General features: G+C 37.9%; 4 protein-coding genes across 4 annotated transcripts; 2 read left to right on the top strand and 2 right to left on the bottom strand.

Annotated features, from left to right (window-relative positions):
• Positions 1-135: 135 nt before the first annotated feature.
• Positions 136-1,460, bottom strand: GCK72_007720 (uncharacterized protein; the record flags this gene model as incomplete). The annotated part of the gene is made up of 3 exons (XM_053726399.1): positions 136-289; positions 333-1,343; positions 1,390-1,460. The coding sequence occupies 3 exons, from the start codon at positions 1,458-1,460 to the stop codon at positions 136-138; spliced, it is 1,236 nt and encodes a 411-aa protein (XP_053590593.1).
• Positions 1,461-4,880: 3,420 nt separating this feature from the next.
• GCK72_007719 (uncharacterized protein) lies at positions 4,881-5,681 on the top strand (the record flags this gene model as incomplete). The annotated part of the gene is made up of 1 exon (XM_003107141.2): positions 4,881-5,681. The coding sequence occupies one exon, from the start codon at positions 4,881-4,883 to the stop codon at positions 5,679-5,681; it is 801 nt and encodes a 266-aa protein (XP_003107189.2).
• Positions 5,682-13,858: 8,177 nt separating this feature from the next.
• GCK72_007718 (uncharacterized protein) lies at positions 13,859-14,328 on the top strand (the record flags this gene model as incomplete). Its single annotated transcript, XM_053726398.1, has 2 exons — positions 13,859-13,919; positions 14,081-14,328. The coding sequence occupies 2 exons, from the start codon at positions 13,859-13,861 to the stop codon at positions 14,326-14,328; spliced, it is 309 nt and encodes a 102-aa protein (XP_053590592.1).
• A 1,469-nt stretch (positions 14,329-15,797) lies between these two features.
• Positions 15,798-20,372, bottom strand: GCK72_007717 (uncharacterized protein; the record flags this gene model as incomplete). The annotated part of the gene is made up of 8 exons (XM_003107100.2): positions 15,798-16,055; positions 16,389-16,444; positions 16,495-16,729; positions 18,278-18,477; positions 18,530-18,830; positions 19,010-19,191; positions 19,876-20,079; positions 20,216-20,372. 8 exons carry the CDS (start codon positions 20,370-20,372, stop codon positions 15,798-15,800), a joined length of 1,593 nt encoding a protein of 530 aa, XP_003107148.2.
• Between the last annotated feature and the right edge of the window lie 588 nt (positions 20,373-20,960).

The raw sequence follows: 20,960 nt of genomic DNA, 5'->3' as shown, positions 1-20,960 counted from the left end.
GGAAGAAATGAGAACATTTTTAAAACGTGAGATAAAAATAGGGAAAAATGGGATGAAATCGGTACCCAACGGACCACGACGTGGAGTGAAAGTAGTAAAAATTGTGGAGAAAAAGGTCGAATCGCAGATTCATATTCAATTATGAAGATTCTCAACACGTGGTTGAACTTCCATTTCCAACGTAAATCTATATGCAGAGTAGTCCCTGATTGGATTGAAATTGAAGTAGATCAGAACTTCCGATCGATGGTTGATTTGTAAAATGAAACATTCTTGATATTGAGAAACTCTGAAAAAATGAAAATAATGCATGCAGTTTATCTTTCACTGACTTGTTTGCCCGCAATGGCCCATTTTCAAATTCGTCATCTGCTGTCATCATTTCCATGAGATTTTTAGCTGTTGTATCCCAAATTCTAAACGTGTAATGTGATCCAACCACTGGTTGTGTAACTTTCAAATTTTTGGCAATAAAAATGTAATATTGAATTTGACAAATCGATAGTGGAAACGTCATCCTACGATACGGTAGTTCTGTACTCCAATGGGGGAGCCCATCCACTCCCACAGTAGCGATTTCGCTGAGAATTTCGCGATCCCGGTTATCGAGTCTATCTACTGTAATAGATTCCAAGGAATTCCAATGAGGAGCTAACAGAGGTCGAATAATTGATAGACCATTTTTGTTATTGAAAACAAAAAGATTCTGCACGTCCAGATCCAGACCAATCGGAAGTCTCAGATATTTACTTATACAGCGGAGGTGAAGATTCTTGATTTTTATCGGGCCACCTTTTTTTCTTCCACCCAAAAGTTTTTGGATCAAATACTTGACAGCAATAGTAAAGTTTTGGTTATACTCGACTTTTTCTATAATATTATCTGTACTCTGATTTTCTGTTATGTTTGAGAGATGAATGAAATGGGTGTACGGCGATTTTACGTTCTCTCTTCTCCTTTCCAAGTCTTGGAGATCCGTGATAGTCAGGAGATTTTGGTGGAGCGCCACAATTTGGCGAAGCTCTTCTTCTGTCCTTTGCCTATGTTCGTTGTTACCAAAATCTAAATCTCCTGGTGTTGGAGTGAGAGGCATAACTTGAATTCCGTACTTATCAACATCATAATCCGTACTGTATGGGACACCACGAGCTTTGTAAGGTCCACAAACTTTGAAAGGTTTAAGTCCATCGAATCCGTTTATGTATCTGATGACCTTCATTCTATGAAAGTATGAATTCTTCTTCAAAGAGATGTCGGTCTCTGATATCTCAAGGTCTTCCAATCTCATAGGAGTGGCTTTCTCTGCATGCCTGATAGCTGGCAATTTCACGGATAAGCGAATTCTGGAAAGAAAATATATATTGGAAAGTACTCAAAAGTGTCGCTTACCTTAAATTAGGATCCATGTTTTCGATGACTGCTTTCAAGCTAGCATAGGATAGTGGCTTCGGCTTGGACATCACACTAGAATAGAAATAATGAAGGAGAAGAGAGAAAAAGATTCTTTGAGTCAGTAATAAGAAGAGAAGGGAATGAGTGCCCCTGCGCAGAGGAGTGTAGTCTATTGTAACGTTCTCTTGCAAACAGAGAGCAGGTAAATAACAGAAGATGTCAATCAGAAAACGTTGTATTTGTTCTCTTATTCAGTGCACTTCCCACTACCACAGCCATTCTCACCTCATTAGTCAATCGCTATACGACAGACTAGGCCCATCTGCGCAGGGACCGCTTGCGAAACCTGTTCGCTTTTCTTATTTGCGTCAGTACGCATCTTTTGTTCTTATCTTCTTCATTCTAACGTTTTCCACTGACCTCTATACCAACGTGATGTCCAAACCAAAACCTCTATCCTATGCTAGCTTAAAAGCAGTCATTGAGAACATGGATCCCAATTTACGGTAAGTGGCAATTCTGAGTATTTTCCAATATATTCGTTTTCCAGAGTTCTTTTATCCGTAAAGCTGCCTGCAATCAGACACGCAGAGAAAGCCACGCCCATGAGATTGGATGAGCTACAGATATCAGAGACCGACATCTCTTTGAAGAAGAATTCATATTCTCATAGAATAAAAGTCATGAGATACATAAACGGAATCGATGGACTTCGACCCTACGAAGCTAGTGGTGTCCCTTACAGTACGGACTATGATGTTGATGAATATGGAATTCAAGTTATGCGTCTCATTCCAACACCAGGAGATTTAGATTTCGGTAACAACGCAAATAGGCTTAGGACCGAGGAGCAACTCCGCCGTATTGTGGCGTTTACTCCAATTAGCCTGGATCCCTTGGCCAGAACGGATCTCCAAGACTTAGTAATGAAAAGAGATAACATCGAGTCGCCATACACCTTTTTCATTCATCTCTCAAACATCTGTCAAACGCCAATCATTTATCGGGAAAAAGAATTAGTTATAGAAAAGGTCGAGTATAACCAAAACTTGTCTATTGCGACCAAGTATTTGATTCAAAAGTTTCTGTGTGGAAGACAGCAAGGCGGACCAATAAAAGTCAAGAATCTTCACCTCCGTTGTTTAAGTAAATATCTAAGACTTCCGATTGGTCTGGATCTGGACGTACAAAATCTTTTTGTTTTCAATAACAAAAATGGTCTATCAATTATTCGACCTCTGTTAGCTCCTCAATGGAGTTCCTTGGAATCTATTACAGTAGAAAATCTCGAAAACCGGGATCGCGAAATCCTTAGCTCAGTCGGTACCGTGGGCGTTTCTGGGCTTCTACATCGAAATGTAGAACTGCCGTATCGTAGGATGAAATTTTCACAATCGCTATATCAATATCAGCAATACATAAATATTGCAAAAAATTTGAAAGTTACACAGCCAAGAGTTGGATCACATTACACGTTCACACTTTGGGATACACCTGAAGAACTTATGAAAATAATGAATGCAGATGACGACTTCAATAAAGGGAAACTGCCGGAAAGCAAGTAAGTAAAAGACAAACTGTGCATGAAGTTTAAAAAAAGAGTTTTTCAGAGTTTTCCACCATCCAGAGTGTTACGTTTTATTAATCAACGATCGTTCGGAAGTTCTGATTTACTTCAGTTACGATCCAACCGAGTACCGCTACGCTTTATTCAGATTTAAGTTGGAAATGGAAGTTCAACCACGTGCTGAGAATTTTCATAATTGAATGAGCGTTCTATCTGTTTTTTGAAATGTTGACTTATAAGTGAAGGTTTTCTTTTATTAGTTGATGTTTCGATTCCTATTTTTCTTGTTCAGTTCAGCATAAATGTTATAAAGACAATGAACATCCTATTTCGGCAGTTGTATAACAGAAAGATGATAATAAGGCTGTTGGAAATGACATGATGAATTGAATGCATAATGGATGATGGATTGAAGGGTGCTAATGACTTGCTCACTATTGTCTAACAGATTATCCATCTGGCCTTCTGTCTGCCCATCCTATCTATCCGTTCGAACAAATGGTCTCTTATTGAGCACACAGTCTTTTTGTATCGTGACAACCCATCTGAATGACTGCGTAGGCTATTCATCTGCACACACACATCCATCTTTCTTCTACATTCCCCAATGTTTCCTTGTTGTATCCAACTACACCTGATTGTCTGTCTGCCCATTGAATCTTTCCATTCAAACAAAGGGACAACCAACCGAACAGTCTCTCCTTCTTTTTCCCAATTTTTTATATTTCTGATGAGCAATCCGAAGCCACTGACTCAACTTGAGCAGAATTTGAAATATTCACATTTTAATATATTAATCTTAAAAACATGTCGCCTGAGTTGTGTCAATCACGAACTCTAGGTACTCCAGGGTTTCCGGGCTGCTTCCCTATCCCACATCCCCAACTATTGAGTGCGTAGCGTTCAAATAATTTATTCCTGTCTAGATGTGTTTGCTCTGTCACATTCTGTTTTTTCGTTGATATATTTCATCAAATCACCTTCAGAAAATTCTTGCAGGACCATCATGTCAACTCCTCAGCCTCTTTCATATGGAAGTTCAAAAACAATCATTAGGTACATGGAACCTAATAAAAGGTGAGACACCGTCGATGTGTAATCAAAAAGTTGTTTCTCCAGAATTCTCCTCTCCTGCAAGTGCCCGACGCTACGCTTCACAGAAAAAGCAGTTCCATTGAAACTTAGATTCGTCACATTTGGTGAAAACGATATTGGAATCGGCGACACTACGTATACTTTGATATTCAGACGTTTGGATCTAATACATGGAAGATTTGATATTTGATATTTTATTTAACTATTTAAATATACAGAAAATGTCACTGGAGGTCAGGTAAAGTCCCTCACGAGACTAAACCTGAGAAGGGAAACCGGGAAATAAGGAATTAAAAAATAGGTGTTGGGCAAGGGGGAGGGAGAATAAAGAAAGAAAAAAAAAATCAGAATCGTGCAATATTATTCACAAGAAGAGACTTGAATTCCGATGGGCAAAGGAAATGGGGGACATTAATAGTTAAGGCATTCCAAATAGGTATTACAGTTGAGAAAAAATTAGAGCAATTAGGATTTATACAGATAAGAGACATTGGGCGACGGGAGGAGGAACTTAACCTGACATGGGTCTCAAGACTAGGAAAATATGAGGCGCCGATTATAAGATTGTATAAGAGAAGTAGTTGCGCTTTGAGCCTACGGTGGCGCATAGAAAAGAGGTCAAGTTGGGAGAGGCGATCCGAGTAGGAACAATAAGGTGTGTTACAGCGTTGAAGAATTTTCCGCGAAAAGAATCTGAGAGGAGTTTCGAGCTTGTGCGCTAGTTTAGATGATGGGGGAGGCGAATAAACGACGGAGCAGTATTCAACTAGAGGGAGTACATAAGTTTTGAATAGGAAGATATAAAATTGAGGATAAATACTCAAAAATGTTCGAGGATGTCGATAGATACGGATTTCGTATTCCTGTAGGCGCACAACCAGGAGATATCGATTTTGGTGGTGGAGATGTGCCAGATCGGACGGAAGCAGATCTTAACCGAGCAATTGAAAGATTCAAAATAAACGAGCAAACTCCGGATAAAAGTTTAGTATTTGAATCCGCAAAGTTTCAATATAGAAGAAAACGTTTGAAACCTCCGTACAAATTTGTAATATGCCTGTCAGTTGGTCATAATGACGAGTTATTAGAATATTCAAAACCATTACGTTTCGCTCAAAAATATCTTATCTCGAGGATTTTCGAAAAGAGAGAAGCCAGCAACCACCCGGTTGAAATCCAGTATCTACATTTGTGTGCCCGGAAGTGTATCCGATTTCCAGTGGGTCTGAAACTCAAAGCAAAGAATTTGACTGTTAGCAAATGCTTAAACAATCTTGATGAACAAATTCGCCCGGTTCTGACAGACTGTAGTTTTCCACTTGTCTCTATTGGAACCTTTGGGAGAATCGAAGATCGTCATCATCCAATGATTGATTCCGCTTTGGAAGTTAAAATGAATCCGACGGAAATGAATCAGGAGACAGTTGCTACTTTTACACACAATCGAATGCATTTTAACGGAAATCTCAATCAATTGAAAGATAATATTTTAATGATTGTTGAGAACTGGCAGCGGACAAATAGAATTGTCGGAACCCACTTTTCTTTTGTCACGTATAAAGCGGAGGATGTGATGGGATCTTTGAGACTATCTAGGAGAACTGTTGAGTTGCCGGAGTTGAAGTAAGTTACCAAAATGGCCCGGGGCGTTACTCGCTTAAAACGTTACGAGCTGAAAAATATACCAAAATGTAGATCTCGGCGAGTTCTATGACTGTGACCTACTACGGTACGGATGGCTAGTTGTTAATGTGCCGCGGGTCGGGAAAAAGTATCAAAACGCTTAAAAGCATTCTAGTCCGGCCGAGCGGAAGAGTTGGCGGAATAGCTTTTCTTTGGGACGAGAGCAAAAAGTGTTCAATAGATGAAAATTGCAGCATAAATTTGTCTATCGATTAGAAAAAACAGGACCCAAAAATTTTAAAAACTAAACGAGTTACAGTCAGTTTAAGCCTATATTCCGCCTTCCGCTCTGAGGCCATTTGGCGGAAGTCGGAATACAAGCCTTAATGACTGTAACTCCTTTAGTTTTCAATATTTTAATGCCCTGTTTTTCCAATCGATAGACAAATTTATGCTGCAAATTTCATCTATTGAACACTTTTTGCTGCCGTCCCAAAGAAAAGCTACTCCGCCAATTTAAGGATTTTTTTCGCCAACTCTTCCGCTCATCTCTGGGCCGGCGCACAGCACATTAATCTAAACTACAGTGACCAGGTTACACTGACAAATAGGAGTGGGCTGGAATAGATTTTTTGACCATTTTCATCTTTAGGCTCGTCACAATTATAGTATTCGCCGAGATCTACATTTTGGTATATTTTTCAGCTCATAAGATTGCGTTTTAAGAAAGTTACGGGCTTTGCAAGTATGTATGTTTGTAAATCATAAAGTTATTTTCAGGGATTGCGATATAAATTACGCTTTAGTTTTCCCAATTGATGATTCATCCGAAATATGCATACAATGCCCAAAAAATGGAGAGAAGAGAATTGATAAAGTTGAACACGTTATTCATATGAAAGTGCAGCTGAAGACGGTTACCTAATGACAAGAATTGGATCTACATTTCACATTTATCATTTGTCATTCGAAATCAGATGTCTGTTAAAAATCTCCCAAACATATAATTTAATTATTTTCTTAATCTCTTCCCGGCGTTTCAAATCGATTATTTTCAAACTAAATACATCTAAATAATTTTCCCATAATTCCTATAACTTTTAATCTGCGCCTCTGGCCTAAAATAAAAAATTCATCTAACTTTATCGCAAACGTAACGTACTATAAAGTTTCGACAATAATTTTCAAAAAAAATCGCTGTCTGAAACGAAAGTGCGGCAGGGAGTTGTGGGCGGAGTTTAAACTGCAAGGATGAAATTCAAGCTTAATTTAAAGCAACATTGAGTTTAATTGCTCCGCCTACAACTCCCTGCCGCAGTTTCGTTTCAGACATCGATTTTTTTTTGAAAATCCTTGTCGAAACTTTATTTTTCTCACAGTATCCCTCACTTTCCACTTCGTTTCAATAAATCGAATAAAAATAAGAGGAAACCTCGATTTCTCGAGTTTTTATGAATTTTCAACAAAAAATCAGAAAATTGGAATCTGAGTATCCAGTTAATTAAACAAGTTTCTGATACTGTTCAAAAAATTAATTTCAGAAAACCACACGTTAAATTGATTGGCTTGTTCAATATGTCATGTACCTACTTGCAGTAGTTGACCAAGTTACAGTGACCAGAGTTGTACGGAATGCCATTTTTCAGTTTCCGGAATTCGGAATCCGGAATCAAATTTTCGAATTCCGGAATCCGGAACCGGAATGACAAAAAACACCAGGAATTCGGAATGATTCGATAAATTTGCTGGGCCAAGTCATTTTTTCGAGTGTTTTCGATGATATATAAAGTTTAAAACTACTTTTGAGGATCAAAACCGAAAAAGAATTACTATAGCTGCATTTTAAACTCAAAACAATTTCCAAATTTCAACTTCTGAATTCCGGAAAAAGGAGACTCAAAAAACCGGATTCCGGAATCCGGAACCGGTATAAAAAAAACCGGAATTCCGGAATCCGGATTCCGGACAACTCTGTCAGTGACCAAGTTACACCGCCCAATCCTGTTTGTCAGTGTAACTTGGTCACTGTATGTAGTTTGGCCTAGGTTTTACAATGTCTTCCAGGATTATATCGTGAGTCTTCTCCCTGCGAGACCCTATTGTGTGACCTAACCTCGATCAATAATTGTTAGTCGTCGTGAGACAGAGATGTTATCGATGGTTGTAAACCTGCTCTGTCGAGGACTACATTTCCCAGGATAGTGTAAACAATATGTGAAGATGTATTGCGTTTCTAGGTCATTCTTTACCAGAGAACACTCAGTTACCCCTCTCATCATTCTCATTTACCTTTTTTCCTTGTTCTCACTTTTCAATCCATCTGATTCATCTCTCCGGAATGCATCTTCTGCTACGTGTTCTTTTGAAAATGCAATAAGAATATGCTACTTGATCTCAACCAAAGAGTTTACAAGGTGTTTTTAGAATTTCATTCGAAATGTTTAGTTGTAACAAAACATTCCTTGAAATAAGGTACTTATTGATATGTTTTATAATTACCTGTTGAGTTTTCTGCATCCGATCCCTGGAATAGTCCGTCTTTTTTAAATGAGTTAAATATCAAGGCTTCGCAAACAATTGATCTGGCTCAATGACGCTGATTTTGTATTGGATTATTCATTATGGTTTTAGGATGTTGTCCAGAGTCAAAGCAATTTTCTACCGTCCTGATTTTCATTAATAAAACTATAGCTTCTAAAGACATTTTTACTCCTGATGCGTTAGTCACTTATTACCCTCAACCCATCTGGCCTAATACAACTCATAGTTGTCAAGGCCGGGCCCGGGCAAATTGGCGCGAAAGTCAAATTTTTTGAATTTTTTCGCGAAAAAGTCAAATTTTTGACTATCATTCAGAATTAGAAGAATTTCTGAAAAATAGTAAAAAAATGGTCACATTTTCGATGATAAATTTAAAACATTTTGAAAAAAAGGGTCATTTTTTGAAGCCGGGCCTTGACAACTATTATACAACTAAACCTGGTTCTCAAGAATTACCCAACCGGTTATTAAATTGATGGAATTCATTACCTGTTGTCACTTTTCCTACCAAAATCTCATTCATAGTTTTTCAGTCAAACTAACTTTGAGAAACCCTTGAGAAATTCACCTGTGTCACTGACAATCTCTTCTCCAATCTGCGAGACCGTATTGTGTGACCTACCCCCTCAGTCAATAATTTTGTAGTGGTGAGACAGAGATGTTATCGATCGATGGGGTGTAAACCCGCTCTGTCGAGGACTACATTTCCCGGGATAGTGTAAACAATATGTGAAGATGTATTGCATTTCTAGGTCATTCTATATCCGGGAACACACCTCTCTCGTCGTTCTTTCTCATTTACCCTTTTTTTGTTCCTCTTGCTCTTTCCCACTCACTCAATCTTTCTTATTATAGTTTACGATGTGTCCAAGCAGCAAAACTACTGTCGCCACAATGAGAGCAGCTCACCGAGCCAAACGAACCGAGCAGGAGCGGAATAGAGCCCACGGATTGAACGGTGCATTGGACACGTTGAAAGAGCATATGCCTGTTGTTGGACATCATAAGAAATTGTCGAAGATCGATACGTTGAGATTGGCGATGTAAGTTATTGATTTTTTAAGGGAACACAGGGTCATATTTACTTGGGAAGGTCATGGACTCGGTCTGGAGTTATGGGTCGTGACCTATATCATTGGAAAGCTGACAAAACGCTGAATCTAACTATATATTCACTTTTTGCCCTCAAGATCTGGTATTCAAGAAAAAAAGCTTTCAAATAATATAGGTCACGACCCAAAACTCCAGACCGAGTCCATGACCTTCCCTAGTTAGTCCATATGAATTCTAATTGTTCTCCCTCGAAAAAATCGAAAGTCTAGTGAAGCGCGTTTGCACACCACTTGGCAGGCTGAGTCGCCACTCAGCAAAATCGCGTGTTTATAACGTGGACGAACGATACGGAGTTAAATTTTTCAAATGAAGTTTTTCGGTTACACCTCGCGCAAAAACAATACCGAATTCAAAAAAAGGAAGAATTTTTTGAATTTCGCGCTAATTTCACCCAAGGTATTTTTGGAGCGCAAATGCTTCATATGGACTTTCTCTAACCCTGTTTTTTTGCTCCCCCTGTAAAATGGCTCCGGGCATTTCGAAACCAGACATTTCGAAATCGATGAAACCCGAATAATTGTTATATTTGAAAACAGGGACACCGGGCCTTTTTTGCATTCAGTTTTTGCAATTTTTGGCTATAAAAATGCTCATCCTTACCATATTTTTTTTCCAGAAACTACATCAACACCCTGCAACAAATGTTGGAAAGTGACAAAGAATCAACTCTACAGGAACATGCATACACACTGCAAGAGGGATTATCAAACCAAGGAATCTTGTTGTTGGGAGAGTCGTTGAACCTTCCTGTCGAATTCGAGCCATCTAATGCCACTTCTCCACAACACACTTCTTCTTCTTCACAGTCATCGACGTCTTCATCTTCCACTTCACCACAGTGTTCACTGGTCAAATGGGTTTATTTGGAAAATGGTGTCTGGGTCCAGTCGGGTGTCCCAGTTCCAGAGAATCTTCAGACCCGCAAAGCAGACGGAAAACCAGTGCACAGTTTCTCGATGTCCCATTTATTGAAAGAAGAGATGATGAATTGAGAATAAGAACACGTGGATTGTTGTCAATGGAACTTTACCTTCAAATTTAATCTTAATTGCTTCTTACTTTTACTGGTTTTTTAATTATTTTAATAAACAATCATTTTTCTTTTGAATTGTTAGTTTTACGGCATACAAAAGCTTTAAGAGGCGTTGTCTGTAAGATGAGGATTCCTCTTGGCACAGTTGCAAAAAGTTGTTTCAATCCGAACTCTTTTTACAGCATATGTACCCCTATGGTAGTGATTTTTTAAAAATATGTCACCAGTCCCCTATGACGTCATCATAGGAATATATGCCAAATAATCGACTTTTCACCCAAAAATTCATAAAAATTTCAATTTTCCAGAGAACTCTGCGAAACTTTCGGTACATGTTAGGAGTGTTTCTGACTACTTCTACACAAATTTTCAGCCCTCCAGGCACCCCAGAAACAGTTCAAGTGAATTTCACTTTCATGTTTTTTCAACTTTTCTCAAAAATTCCCTCTAGAAGCCATAAAATTTTAAATCGTATTCATATTCCCCGCAAGGTGTTTTATTAAATCCGATTAAAATCATCAAAAAGTAGGGGGACCATTTTGAGATATTTCGATTTTTTCAAAAATCACATAAGGGTCCCCCCTTATGAAAAAAAATTTTTCACGAAAAATTCGAAAAAAAATTTGCTTCGAAAACAATCAGAATATTGATAAAACACATGAAATAAACCAATTCCAAATCTTTACGCCTTAGAAATTAGTTTGAACAGATTTCGAATTTTTCTTCATCAAAATTTTTTCCCATTTTTTGGCCTTTTCATCAATAATTTGTACAGAAGCCATAAAATTGCAACTGATTTACTAAATTCCCGCAATATTTAACATACGATCCAATTAAAATCATCAGAAAACAAGGGGACCATTTTGAGATATTCTCATTTATTTCGAAAATCACATAAGGGTCCCCCCCCCCCCATGGAAAAAAACATTTATCGAAAAAATAATGCGACATTTTTTTGATGCAAAAACATTCAGAGTTTTGATGAAATATTACAAAACCGTTTGTGAAAAAGTTTTGAATGTTTTTGCATCAAAAAAATGTCGCATTATTTTTTCGATAAATGTTTTTTTCCATGGGGGGGGACCCTTATGTGATTTTCGAAATAAATGAGAATATCTCAAAATGGTCCCCTTGTTTTCTGATGATTTTAATTGGATCGTATGTTAAATATTGCGGGAATTTAGTAAATCAGTTGAAATTTTATGGCTTCTGTACAAATTATTGATGAAAACGCCAAAAAATGGGAAAAAATTTTGAAAAAAAAAAAATTTTCATAAGGGGGGACCCTTATGTGATTTTTGAAAAAATCGAAATATCTCAAAATGGTCCCCCTACTTTTTGATGATTTTAATCGGATTTAATAAAACACCTTGCGGGGAATATGAATACGATTTAAAATTTTATGGCTTCTAGAGGGAATTTTTGAGAAAAGTTGAAAAAACATGAAAGTGAAATTCACTTGAACGGTTTCTGGGGTGTCTGAAGGGCTGGAAATTTGTGTAGAAGTAGTCAGAAACACTCCTAACATGTACCGAAAGTTTCGCAGAGTTATCTGGAAAATTGAAATTTTTATGAATTTTTGGGTGAAAAGTCGATTATTTGGCATATATTCCTATGATGACGTCATAGGGGACTGGTGACATATTTTTTTTTATCACTACCATAGGGGTATTTATGCTGTGAAAAGAGTTCGGATTGAAACAACTTTTTACAACTGTGCCAAGGCCCAACACAAACATTCTCACTCTTACAGATAGTGCCTCTTAAACAACTAAAGAATTACATAAAATAAAATTACTAATAATTACAATGTAGGCGTTATAAACGTTACTCAATTCCAGACACTTTTCAAAAAATTTCGAAATTGATGATTCTGAATAACGTTCCTAGTCAGTGTAAATAAATGACGAAATCAGTTTAAACTGATAGTCATTAATGGCTCCGCGACAATTCGCAACTGCGACATTTCGCAACTGCGACATTCCGCAACTCACGTAGGTTTCGCAACTGCGACACTTCGCAACTGCGACATTTCGCAACTAGTCATTTCGCAACTGCGACGTTTCGCAACTACGACATTTCGCAACCACGACGTTTCGCAACCACTGGGCATTTGCATATTTGGGTCAGCTAAAAATGTTGAGTGTACTAAAGTGCTTGGGAACATATTTGAAAATAATTAAATAGAATAAAAAGTTATCTGACCCACTTTTAGACAAAACTAGGTTAAACTATTGCTAGTTTAATAGTTGCGAAACGTCGTGGTTGCGAAATGTCCTAGTTGCGAAACGTCGCAGTTGCGAAATGACTAGTTGCGAAATGTCGCAGTTGCGAAGTGTCGCAGTTGCGAAACCTACGTTAGTTGCGGAATGTCGCAGTTGCGGAATGTCGCAGTTGCGAATTGTCGCGGAGCCTCATTAATACTATTCACGTCAACTAGTCGAAAGGAAATGATTATCGATATAGTCATAATCATTTTAGAAATGACGAAAACGATAGTCGATTCAGCTGTTTTGTCAACACTTTAAAAAAATAGTCGAAATAGTACAAACGTAAATAGCCGTAACGTGAGTATTCAGAGTAGGAAAAAGGAAGAATGTCAGAAATATTTTAAAATGAAAACTCATTTTCTCAGTCATTTACGTCGTTTTAATAATTGTTTTTTATCGGAATTAATCATTTACGTCGTTTCGATAGTTGTTTTTTCATTTCCGATAGTCAAATTACACTGTGTTTTTTAAATTATGATATTTTGATTATCATTTTACGTCATTAATCGCATGACGAAAAATGACTAACAAATGATTAGGAACTCTAATTCTGAATGGAAATTATTGTAATTTTCTAACGTTTTGCTTTTTTCTGAAAATAAGCAAGATCTCTAAAAAATAGGCACCACCCCACTTTCCCGGATTTTTAGATATTTTACCCAAAAAAGTGAATTTTGTCAATTGTTTAAGGTGATTGCTTTTTTGTGACATCTAGACACAATTTTCGTGTTTCTCTCCAAATTTAGGAAATAGGCTCCTCCCCTTTTACAGAACGTTCAGAAAACTTAAAATTTCTGGTTGGGCAATCACATTTTTGGTCAATTTTTGCCTATTTTCTCAGTTCATCTCATCACACTTTTTATCTCATTAATCTCATTATAATCGTACTTATTTGTGCACAGGGTTATAGAAAATCCATATGAAGCAACAAAAAATCTGCGTAAAATTAGCGCGAAATTTAAAAAAAAACGGGAAAATGGATGAAAAGTGAGCTTCATTCAAAAAATTTAACTCCGTATCGTTCGTCCACGTTATAAGCACTAGATTTGGCTGAGCGGCGACTCAACCTGCCAAGTGGTGTGCAAACGCGCTTCATTAGACTTTTGATTTCGCGGGAAAACTTGTTCTGTCCTCATTTTTTTGGACGTTTGACCACGTAGAGATTGTAATCTTTAAAAAAAATTGAAATGAACAAATTCAGTAAAATTTCGATTATTTCAAAACATGGATGGTCCATACGGTGTATTGCTTTTAACCGGCCAAGTCGGTCCATTCTGTAGAGCCTGTGAGTTTTCTGATCACCGACAACCGCGCTCTACCGAAACCGAAGAAAATAGTGTGTGAAATTGAGAGAATCAGAGAAAAAGAGACAAGGGGATTTCGGTGGTGCGCAGTTGTTGAAGAACTGTGCTGAGCTAATATGAATATATATTGGATTTTTTCCAGACTATCAATCTGATAAGTATGCCAAGTGTGCGAAAGACGATACGTGCGCAGGAAATAATGACTACCATTTCTGTTGTGTCTACAACAATTACTGTAACTTCTACAGTACCAATTGGTTCTTCTGGCTCATGTTCTTTCTGGTGGCTTTTATAATTGTTGGATGTATTGGTGTATGTATTTGGAGATGTCGAAAGAACCGGCGTGGTGGAGGAGAAGAGAATTATGAAGAGCCTGATGATACTGTTTAAAGAAATAAAAATTGTGTAATACATGGAATTTTATTTGGATAAGAAAACGACCTATTTATAATTTTTTTTTCAAAACTTTATCAGAGTTGGGCGGAATTCTGCCTTCCGCTTTCCGTCGAAAAAAAATAAAAGAAGACATTTTCCGGGTATATCGGACTATTCAAAACTAGTATGTTTTTCTCAGAAAACAAATTTAATTTTTGGAATCAGCGGGTCCGAAAGTCCCTAATTTCTCATTTTCAGAAAAATCGACCTACACACTTTCGTGTACTCCTCGTGGACAAGCTAGAGTACCCGGATTTTCTGGAGGTCTTGCTTGTCCACGAGGAGTACACGAATACCCCATTTCCCAGAACTTTTCACTAAATTCACTATGATATTCAGAATTAACGGGTTCGAAAGTTCTAAATTCCTGATTTTCGGAGAATTCGAATAGTAGGCTTCGTGTACTTCTCGTGGACAAGTTGGAGTGTAGCATCATTTTTTGAATCTTGCAATTCTATGTCAGTTTAGCGATTTTAGGAAGCTTTTTTGCAGAAAATAAATATGATTTTCGGAATCAGCGGGTTCGAAAGTCCATAATTCCTGATTTTCAGAAAAATCGAGCTACAGACTTTTGTGTACTCCTCGTGGACAAGCCAGAGTACCCGGATTTTCTGGGGGTCTTGCTTGTCCACGAGGAGTACACGAAAACCAGCAAATAAAGTTTTCTGAAAATTAGTATCTTGGTACGATCAGACTCGTTCATTTTACAAATCATAGTATTTTCCGTCGAAAACTTCTAGAAAATGTTTAAAAAAAAAACAGATTTTCCACTATCATTTTCAAAAGTTCTCAACGTTGCACCATTAGATAGGGAGGGAGGTTTACAGTGCAATATATCAATTCTCGAAAACTTTCAACCAATTTGACTATGATATTCAGAATCAACGTATTTGAAAGTATCAATTCACTAATTTTTAGAAAACTTCCTTTGCTGGTTTTCGTGTACTCCTCGTGGACAAGCAAGACCCCCAGAAAATCCGGAGACTCTGGCTTGTCCACGAGGAGTACACAAAAGTCTGTAGCTCGAATTTTCTGAAAATCAGGATTTATAGACTTTCGGACCCGCTGATTCCGAAAATTATATTTGTCTTCTGAAAAAAATGGATGTAAAAATGATATTGGCAAACATTTGGTGGAGCTTGTTAAATTGGAGCTTGTTTCATCAACAAGAAATTTGTCTCAAAATTTTCAAAATTTATAGCTAAATTTTAACAAAAAAATGAGAAAAAAAGAAAAACCTTGATTTTGTGAGTTTTGAAAAAGCTCATTTTTATACTGAAAGCCACGAAAACCCGAATACATTGTTTTCACGAGAATCGTTTTGCGAAAACAGAATACCGATTTCTCGACCCGGGACCCTTCCCTAGTTAGATATGAATTGAAAACGTTTTTATTGAATACAGTAATCCCTAATCAATCATATTCTACTTCTTTCCACCCAAGTTGAAGACCAAATAGTCCGCCGCCATAGCCTCTCCGTCCTTGAACTCTTTGCCACATCCCATTTCAATCTTATCAATATGATAGAACTGATCCATCTGATCCCATTCGAAGTGTATAGTCCATTCATGTTCATACTCAAACTCTGGAGTAGCAGTCGCCGCCTCGGACATTGTCTTGAAACGAAACTCATAGGTATCGGGAGCAGGGCTTGGGATATCGGATTTATCCATCCAGTATTTCTAAAACCATTTCATTATTTTTGTGGTCATTCATATCCAAATAACCATACTTGCAAACCGGGCCAAAACTCGCTTCAAACCCAATGTTATGAGCTGAAAAATATACCAAAATGTAGATCGCGGCGAGTTTAATGTCCGTGACCTAATATGGGCCGGATGGCTATTCATTAGTGTGCCGCATGCCGGGCTAGAATGGCTTTTGCCATCCGGCTCGTATTATATCAGTGACATAGAACTCGCTGAGATCTACATTTTGGTATATTTTTCAGCTCATAATATTGAGTTTGAAGCGATTTACGCGGCCACGTTTGCAAATATCCAAATACCACTTACCGTAAACTTGGTACTGTAAAGTTGTCCCTTGTCGTGAGTGAAAAGTATGAGTTGGTCTGAAATCTTCAGTTATATAGCAAGCCCCCAATATCTAGCGTTAACTCACAACTCTTAGATACAGCACCCGCATCACAGTATACAAAATCCACTTTTCCCTTTTTCGTGAACTCCTTCACAAAATCAATAGTTGAATACCATTGAGTGGCGTTGCGTTCTTCCACGTAGTCCACAAACTTCTTTGCGACAATATCACGAATTGCCACAAGTGATTCATCTTTATATTTCACTTCCGGGTTACATGGCACTTCAACTCGATCGATTATCCAGTTTTCTTCTCCTCTCTGAAATTACTCGACTTTTTTGAGTACTTAATTACATAATTTTCAACCGGGCCAGCACGTAATTCGGTTAAACCGCAATATTATGAGCTGAAAAATATACCAAAATGTAGATCTCGCCGTGATCTATGGCTCTGACCTACCACGGTCAGAAATGTTCCACGGACTGGAAAAAATGCTCAAAAACGCACAAAAGCCATTCTAGGCCGGCCCACGGCACATTAACCTAAACTACAGTGACCAGGTTACACTGACAAATAGGAGTGAGCGGAGTGCGGTGTAACTTGGTTACTGTATTTTTGTCACCTGGAATAGCTTTTTTGACTATTTTCGCCTTTAGACTAGTCACAATTATAGAATTCGCCAAGATCTACATTTTCGTATATTTTTCAGCTCATAAGATTGCGTTTCAAGAAAGTTACGGCCTCCGGGACAGAGTTCCAAAAAACGCGAAAGTAGCCCAAAAAGGCCTTCTAGGCCGGCCTAATTAACCAAAACTACACTGACAAACAGGATTGATTAGAGAATAAACTAGAGGTATTTTGGAGATCTGGGTTGAATTATATATGAAAAGCTGAGAGCATGCTCTCTTCGAAAATGTATTCAAATTTCGCAAGTGAAAAAAGTTATTCAGGGGTTTTGCGAGATAGCAGTACTATAATAAAAATAGAAAGTTTGAAGTCACGTAATTCGTCCAAAAAGTGGATTCACCGGGATTGCAATGAAGTATGTTTTAAGCGATGGGGAACATTTTCAGTCGTTTTTTGGGGAAATTTTTTTTTCGATGAATTTTGAAGATTTTGGTGGGTTAAACTGACAAAGTTACATTGACAAAGTTACACTGACAGAGTTACACTGACAAACCGGATTGGTCACTGTATTTTGTCACTGTATTTCAATTGACTCTTTTTCCAGAATCGCAAATAGGGGGGTACTTGAGTTTAGAACTCGGAAGAATAGAACTGTGACAAAATAACACTGTGAAAATATAGAACAGGAAAAAATAGAACTGAACAAAGTGGAACTACGAAAAAATGGAACTGCTACAAAATAGAACTGTTACTTTTCACAGTTTTATTTTGTCACAGATCTATTCTTCCAAGTTCTAAACTCAAATACCCCCGCAAATAGAAAGTATGGCATGACGAGATTCCAGACAAAAGTTTTTAGAAAAAAATTTCGATTGGCAGTCTGCTGATCGTGGGTTTAGAGCGGGAATTGACTGAAAATAACCCAAAAAATTGATTTTTCCATTCCAAAACCTATCTGGTGCCCCTCTGACGCATTTCTACTGGTTTTTTAATGAATTTTAAACCAAAAATTGTCTGAAATAGACTAATAAATGCACCACGGATGCACCAGTCGGACGCGATCTGATCGGATCTATATAAAACTCGAAAAGGTGCGCAAGGTCTCAAAATTCCAAAAATTACTTATTTCAATCAAGAATTGCTATAGAACTCGTCGAGGTCTACATTTTGAGATATTTTTCAGCTCATGATATTGAGTTTGAAGCGAGTTTTGACAAATATGCCTAATTATCCTAATTACCCTTCTTGCTTGAAATTTAAAGTTCCAGTCCCGAATCGCGGCATCTGGACTGACACCCATTTGAAGTTTCATGGTGGTCCTTCCCACGATATCATAATCCTTGAATAAAGTTATAGACAACTTGAACGCCTCGCTCGTCTCCATTTTGGCGTCCGGATGCCACATTGTTCCGAAGTGGAAGTACCATGAGTCGAATTGGGCTGAAAAAAAGATGAATGTCATTTTTGAGAATCTTGATAATTTAAAACTTACATATGGTGTACTCAACCACATCCATCACACCTTCTTGACAGACAAAGACTTTTGTCTCATCCTTGTTGAATCTATACATCCACGTGGTCGGTAGATCATTCGGATGATAGTGCTCGTATTGCCATGGCTGGGGTGTAAAGAGATCCAAGAACATTTTCGTTCTGTTATGCTCGTTGATTCCTTCGACATCATCAATAATCAAATCAAATGAATTTCGACTCGAATGACTAACTTTTCCGATATCCGGACACAGTCCACCTTGATGGATATAACTGATATGGAAAATTTGACCATAGTGATACTGAAATTGTTTACAATTTAAATTTGAAGCCGACGCCTTATTAGCTTGGCACAGTTCTTACAACTGCACTCCACCGGATTCCCCTTGAGAAATGTCTCTTTTTCTCTGAGTCTCTCACTTTCGCTTCATCAGTTTCGGTAGAGCGCGGTTGTAAGAAGGGTGTCGTGTTAATATATTACCGTAGCATTCATTATGATATCGAACTCAATTCTAGTATCCACTGCCATAGTATCTCTTTGATATATATCGAAATTGAATACATTTGAGTATCGATCCGTTTTTGAGATATTGTACGCCTCCTTATAATTGTCCGTAGGGAAGTAGAGTGCCGCGTTTTGAGTCAAATATTTCAAGTATTGATCTGAAATTTTTCTTTTTTTTAATTCAGGGTTTTATTCGCTTAAAACGCAATCTTAAGAGCTGAAAAATATACCAAAATGTAGACCTCAACGAGTTCTATAGCCATTCTTGATTGAAATGAGTAATTTTTGAAAATTCGAGGCCTGGCGCACCGGTTTGACTCGTTTCGAGTTTTATGTAGATCCGATTAGATCTGGCGCACCTGTGGTGCATTTATTTGTCTATAAACGCGTCCAAAGACACGCCAGATAGGTGTCAAAGTTTAAAATGTGTGATTTTGATAAAAATTATAAATTTCAGACAATTTTTGGTTCAAAATTCATTTAAAAAACCCGTAGAAACGCATCAGAGGGGCACCAGATAGATTTTGAAAGGGAAAAATCAATTTTTAGGGTTATTTTCAGTCAATTCCCGCTCTAAACCCACGATCGGCAAACTGCCGATCGAAATTTTTTTCTTAAAACTTTTGTCTATAATAAATTCATTTTCAGATATACCAGAAAATATCTAAAAATTGACTGAAATTTTGGCTATTTTCGTGTTTTTTGAAATTTTTTGATGTCATGCGGCACATTTCAGGTCAGGGAGAACTCGTCGAGACCTCCCTTTTGGTGCATTTTTCAGCCCATAGCATTACGTTTTAAGCGAGTTGAGTGCTGGACCGGTTAACAAGAGGTAAACTCACACTTGTTCATTTTCTTCCTACAAACTTCAGCAACAAAATCTGGGAGCATTCGTTTCCCGAGCAACACAAGGCCTTGCTTGAATCCTGCATTACTTGCCGAGGATGCCACGATGAATTGAGTCATCACTTCGAACGCAGTTTTATTTTTCAACTCGAGCACTGCTTGTTCGGTGAGAGTTCCATAGGTATCCGCATCGCTGACATCTGAAAGGAGATTGATTATATGTACACGCATCTTACAACCGCGCTCTACCGAAACCAAAGAAAATTGTGTGCGAAACTGAAAGACATTTTCAAGGGCATTTCGGTGGAGCGCAGTTGTAAGACCTTTAAAACTTACAAACTCCAAAATATTGCGGTTTTTGGTTGTTGCGGTCGGGCAGTCCTAATACTGAACCAAATCGTTTTCCCACAGTTTTCAGAACATCGTGGACTTTCGAAGTCTCGGTGAAGGCGACGCTGACCAGGAGCAGTAGAAATACCCAACGGTTGAACATGTTGAGAGTTCAAACTGATTTCTTGGACTGATTTTTTCTCGCGATGTGGAGAAAATGGGCGGGGCCAAGTGGCCTAGGGCAGTAGAACGTGATACGTTTTTAATCTGACCAGATTGAAAATTTTCAGTTTATCGACGCATATCTCCAATGAAAAATTTAAGTTCACGTTGAAAGACCATTTTTCCAAGTATTTCTGTCATATGTACTCTTCGTAAATTCCACAGTTATGAAATGACGTAAGTCGGAAGTAACTTTCCTTATCCGGAAGTCGGAAGTAGGAAGTCGGAATTCCCGACAACACTGGTCCCTTAGTCATCATGAATCCAGAACGGAACAAAGAACGCTGTCAATTAGGAATACAGGTGTACAAGGCTCGTCTATTATGAGAACCTGAACTAGATAAGGATCAATAAATCCCAGAGACCGATCTGACTGTGGCCAAATAATGTTGCATCCCTTCCTACAGGCAAAAGTAGCTCTGGGAGACGCAGGTTCACTGGCTGTATTAAACATTTATTGATTCCTCCGTCACCCAACATCGTCTGGTCAATTTACCTGTTCCCTGTACTCCCATTTCTTATTTTTCTA

Source organism: Caenorhabditis remanei, chromosome II, assembly GCF_010183535.1.
Source record: "Caenorhabditis remanei strain PX506 chromosome II, whole genome shotgun sequence".
NCBI classification, from domain to species: domain Eukaryota; kingdom Metazoa; phylum Nematoda; class Chromadorea; order Rhabditida; family Rhabditidae; genus Caenorhabditis; species Caenorhabditis remanei.
This window is presented reverse-complemented; position numbering and strand designations above follow the sequence as displayed.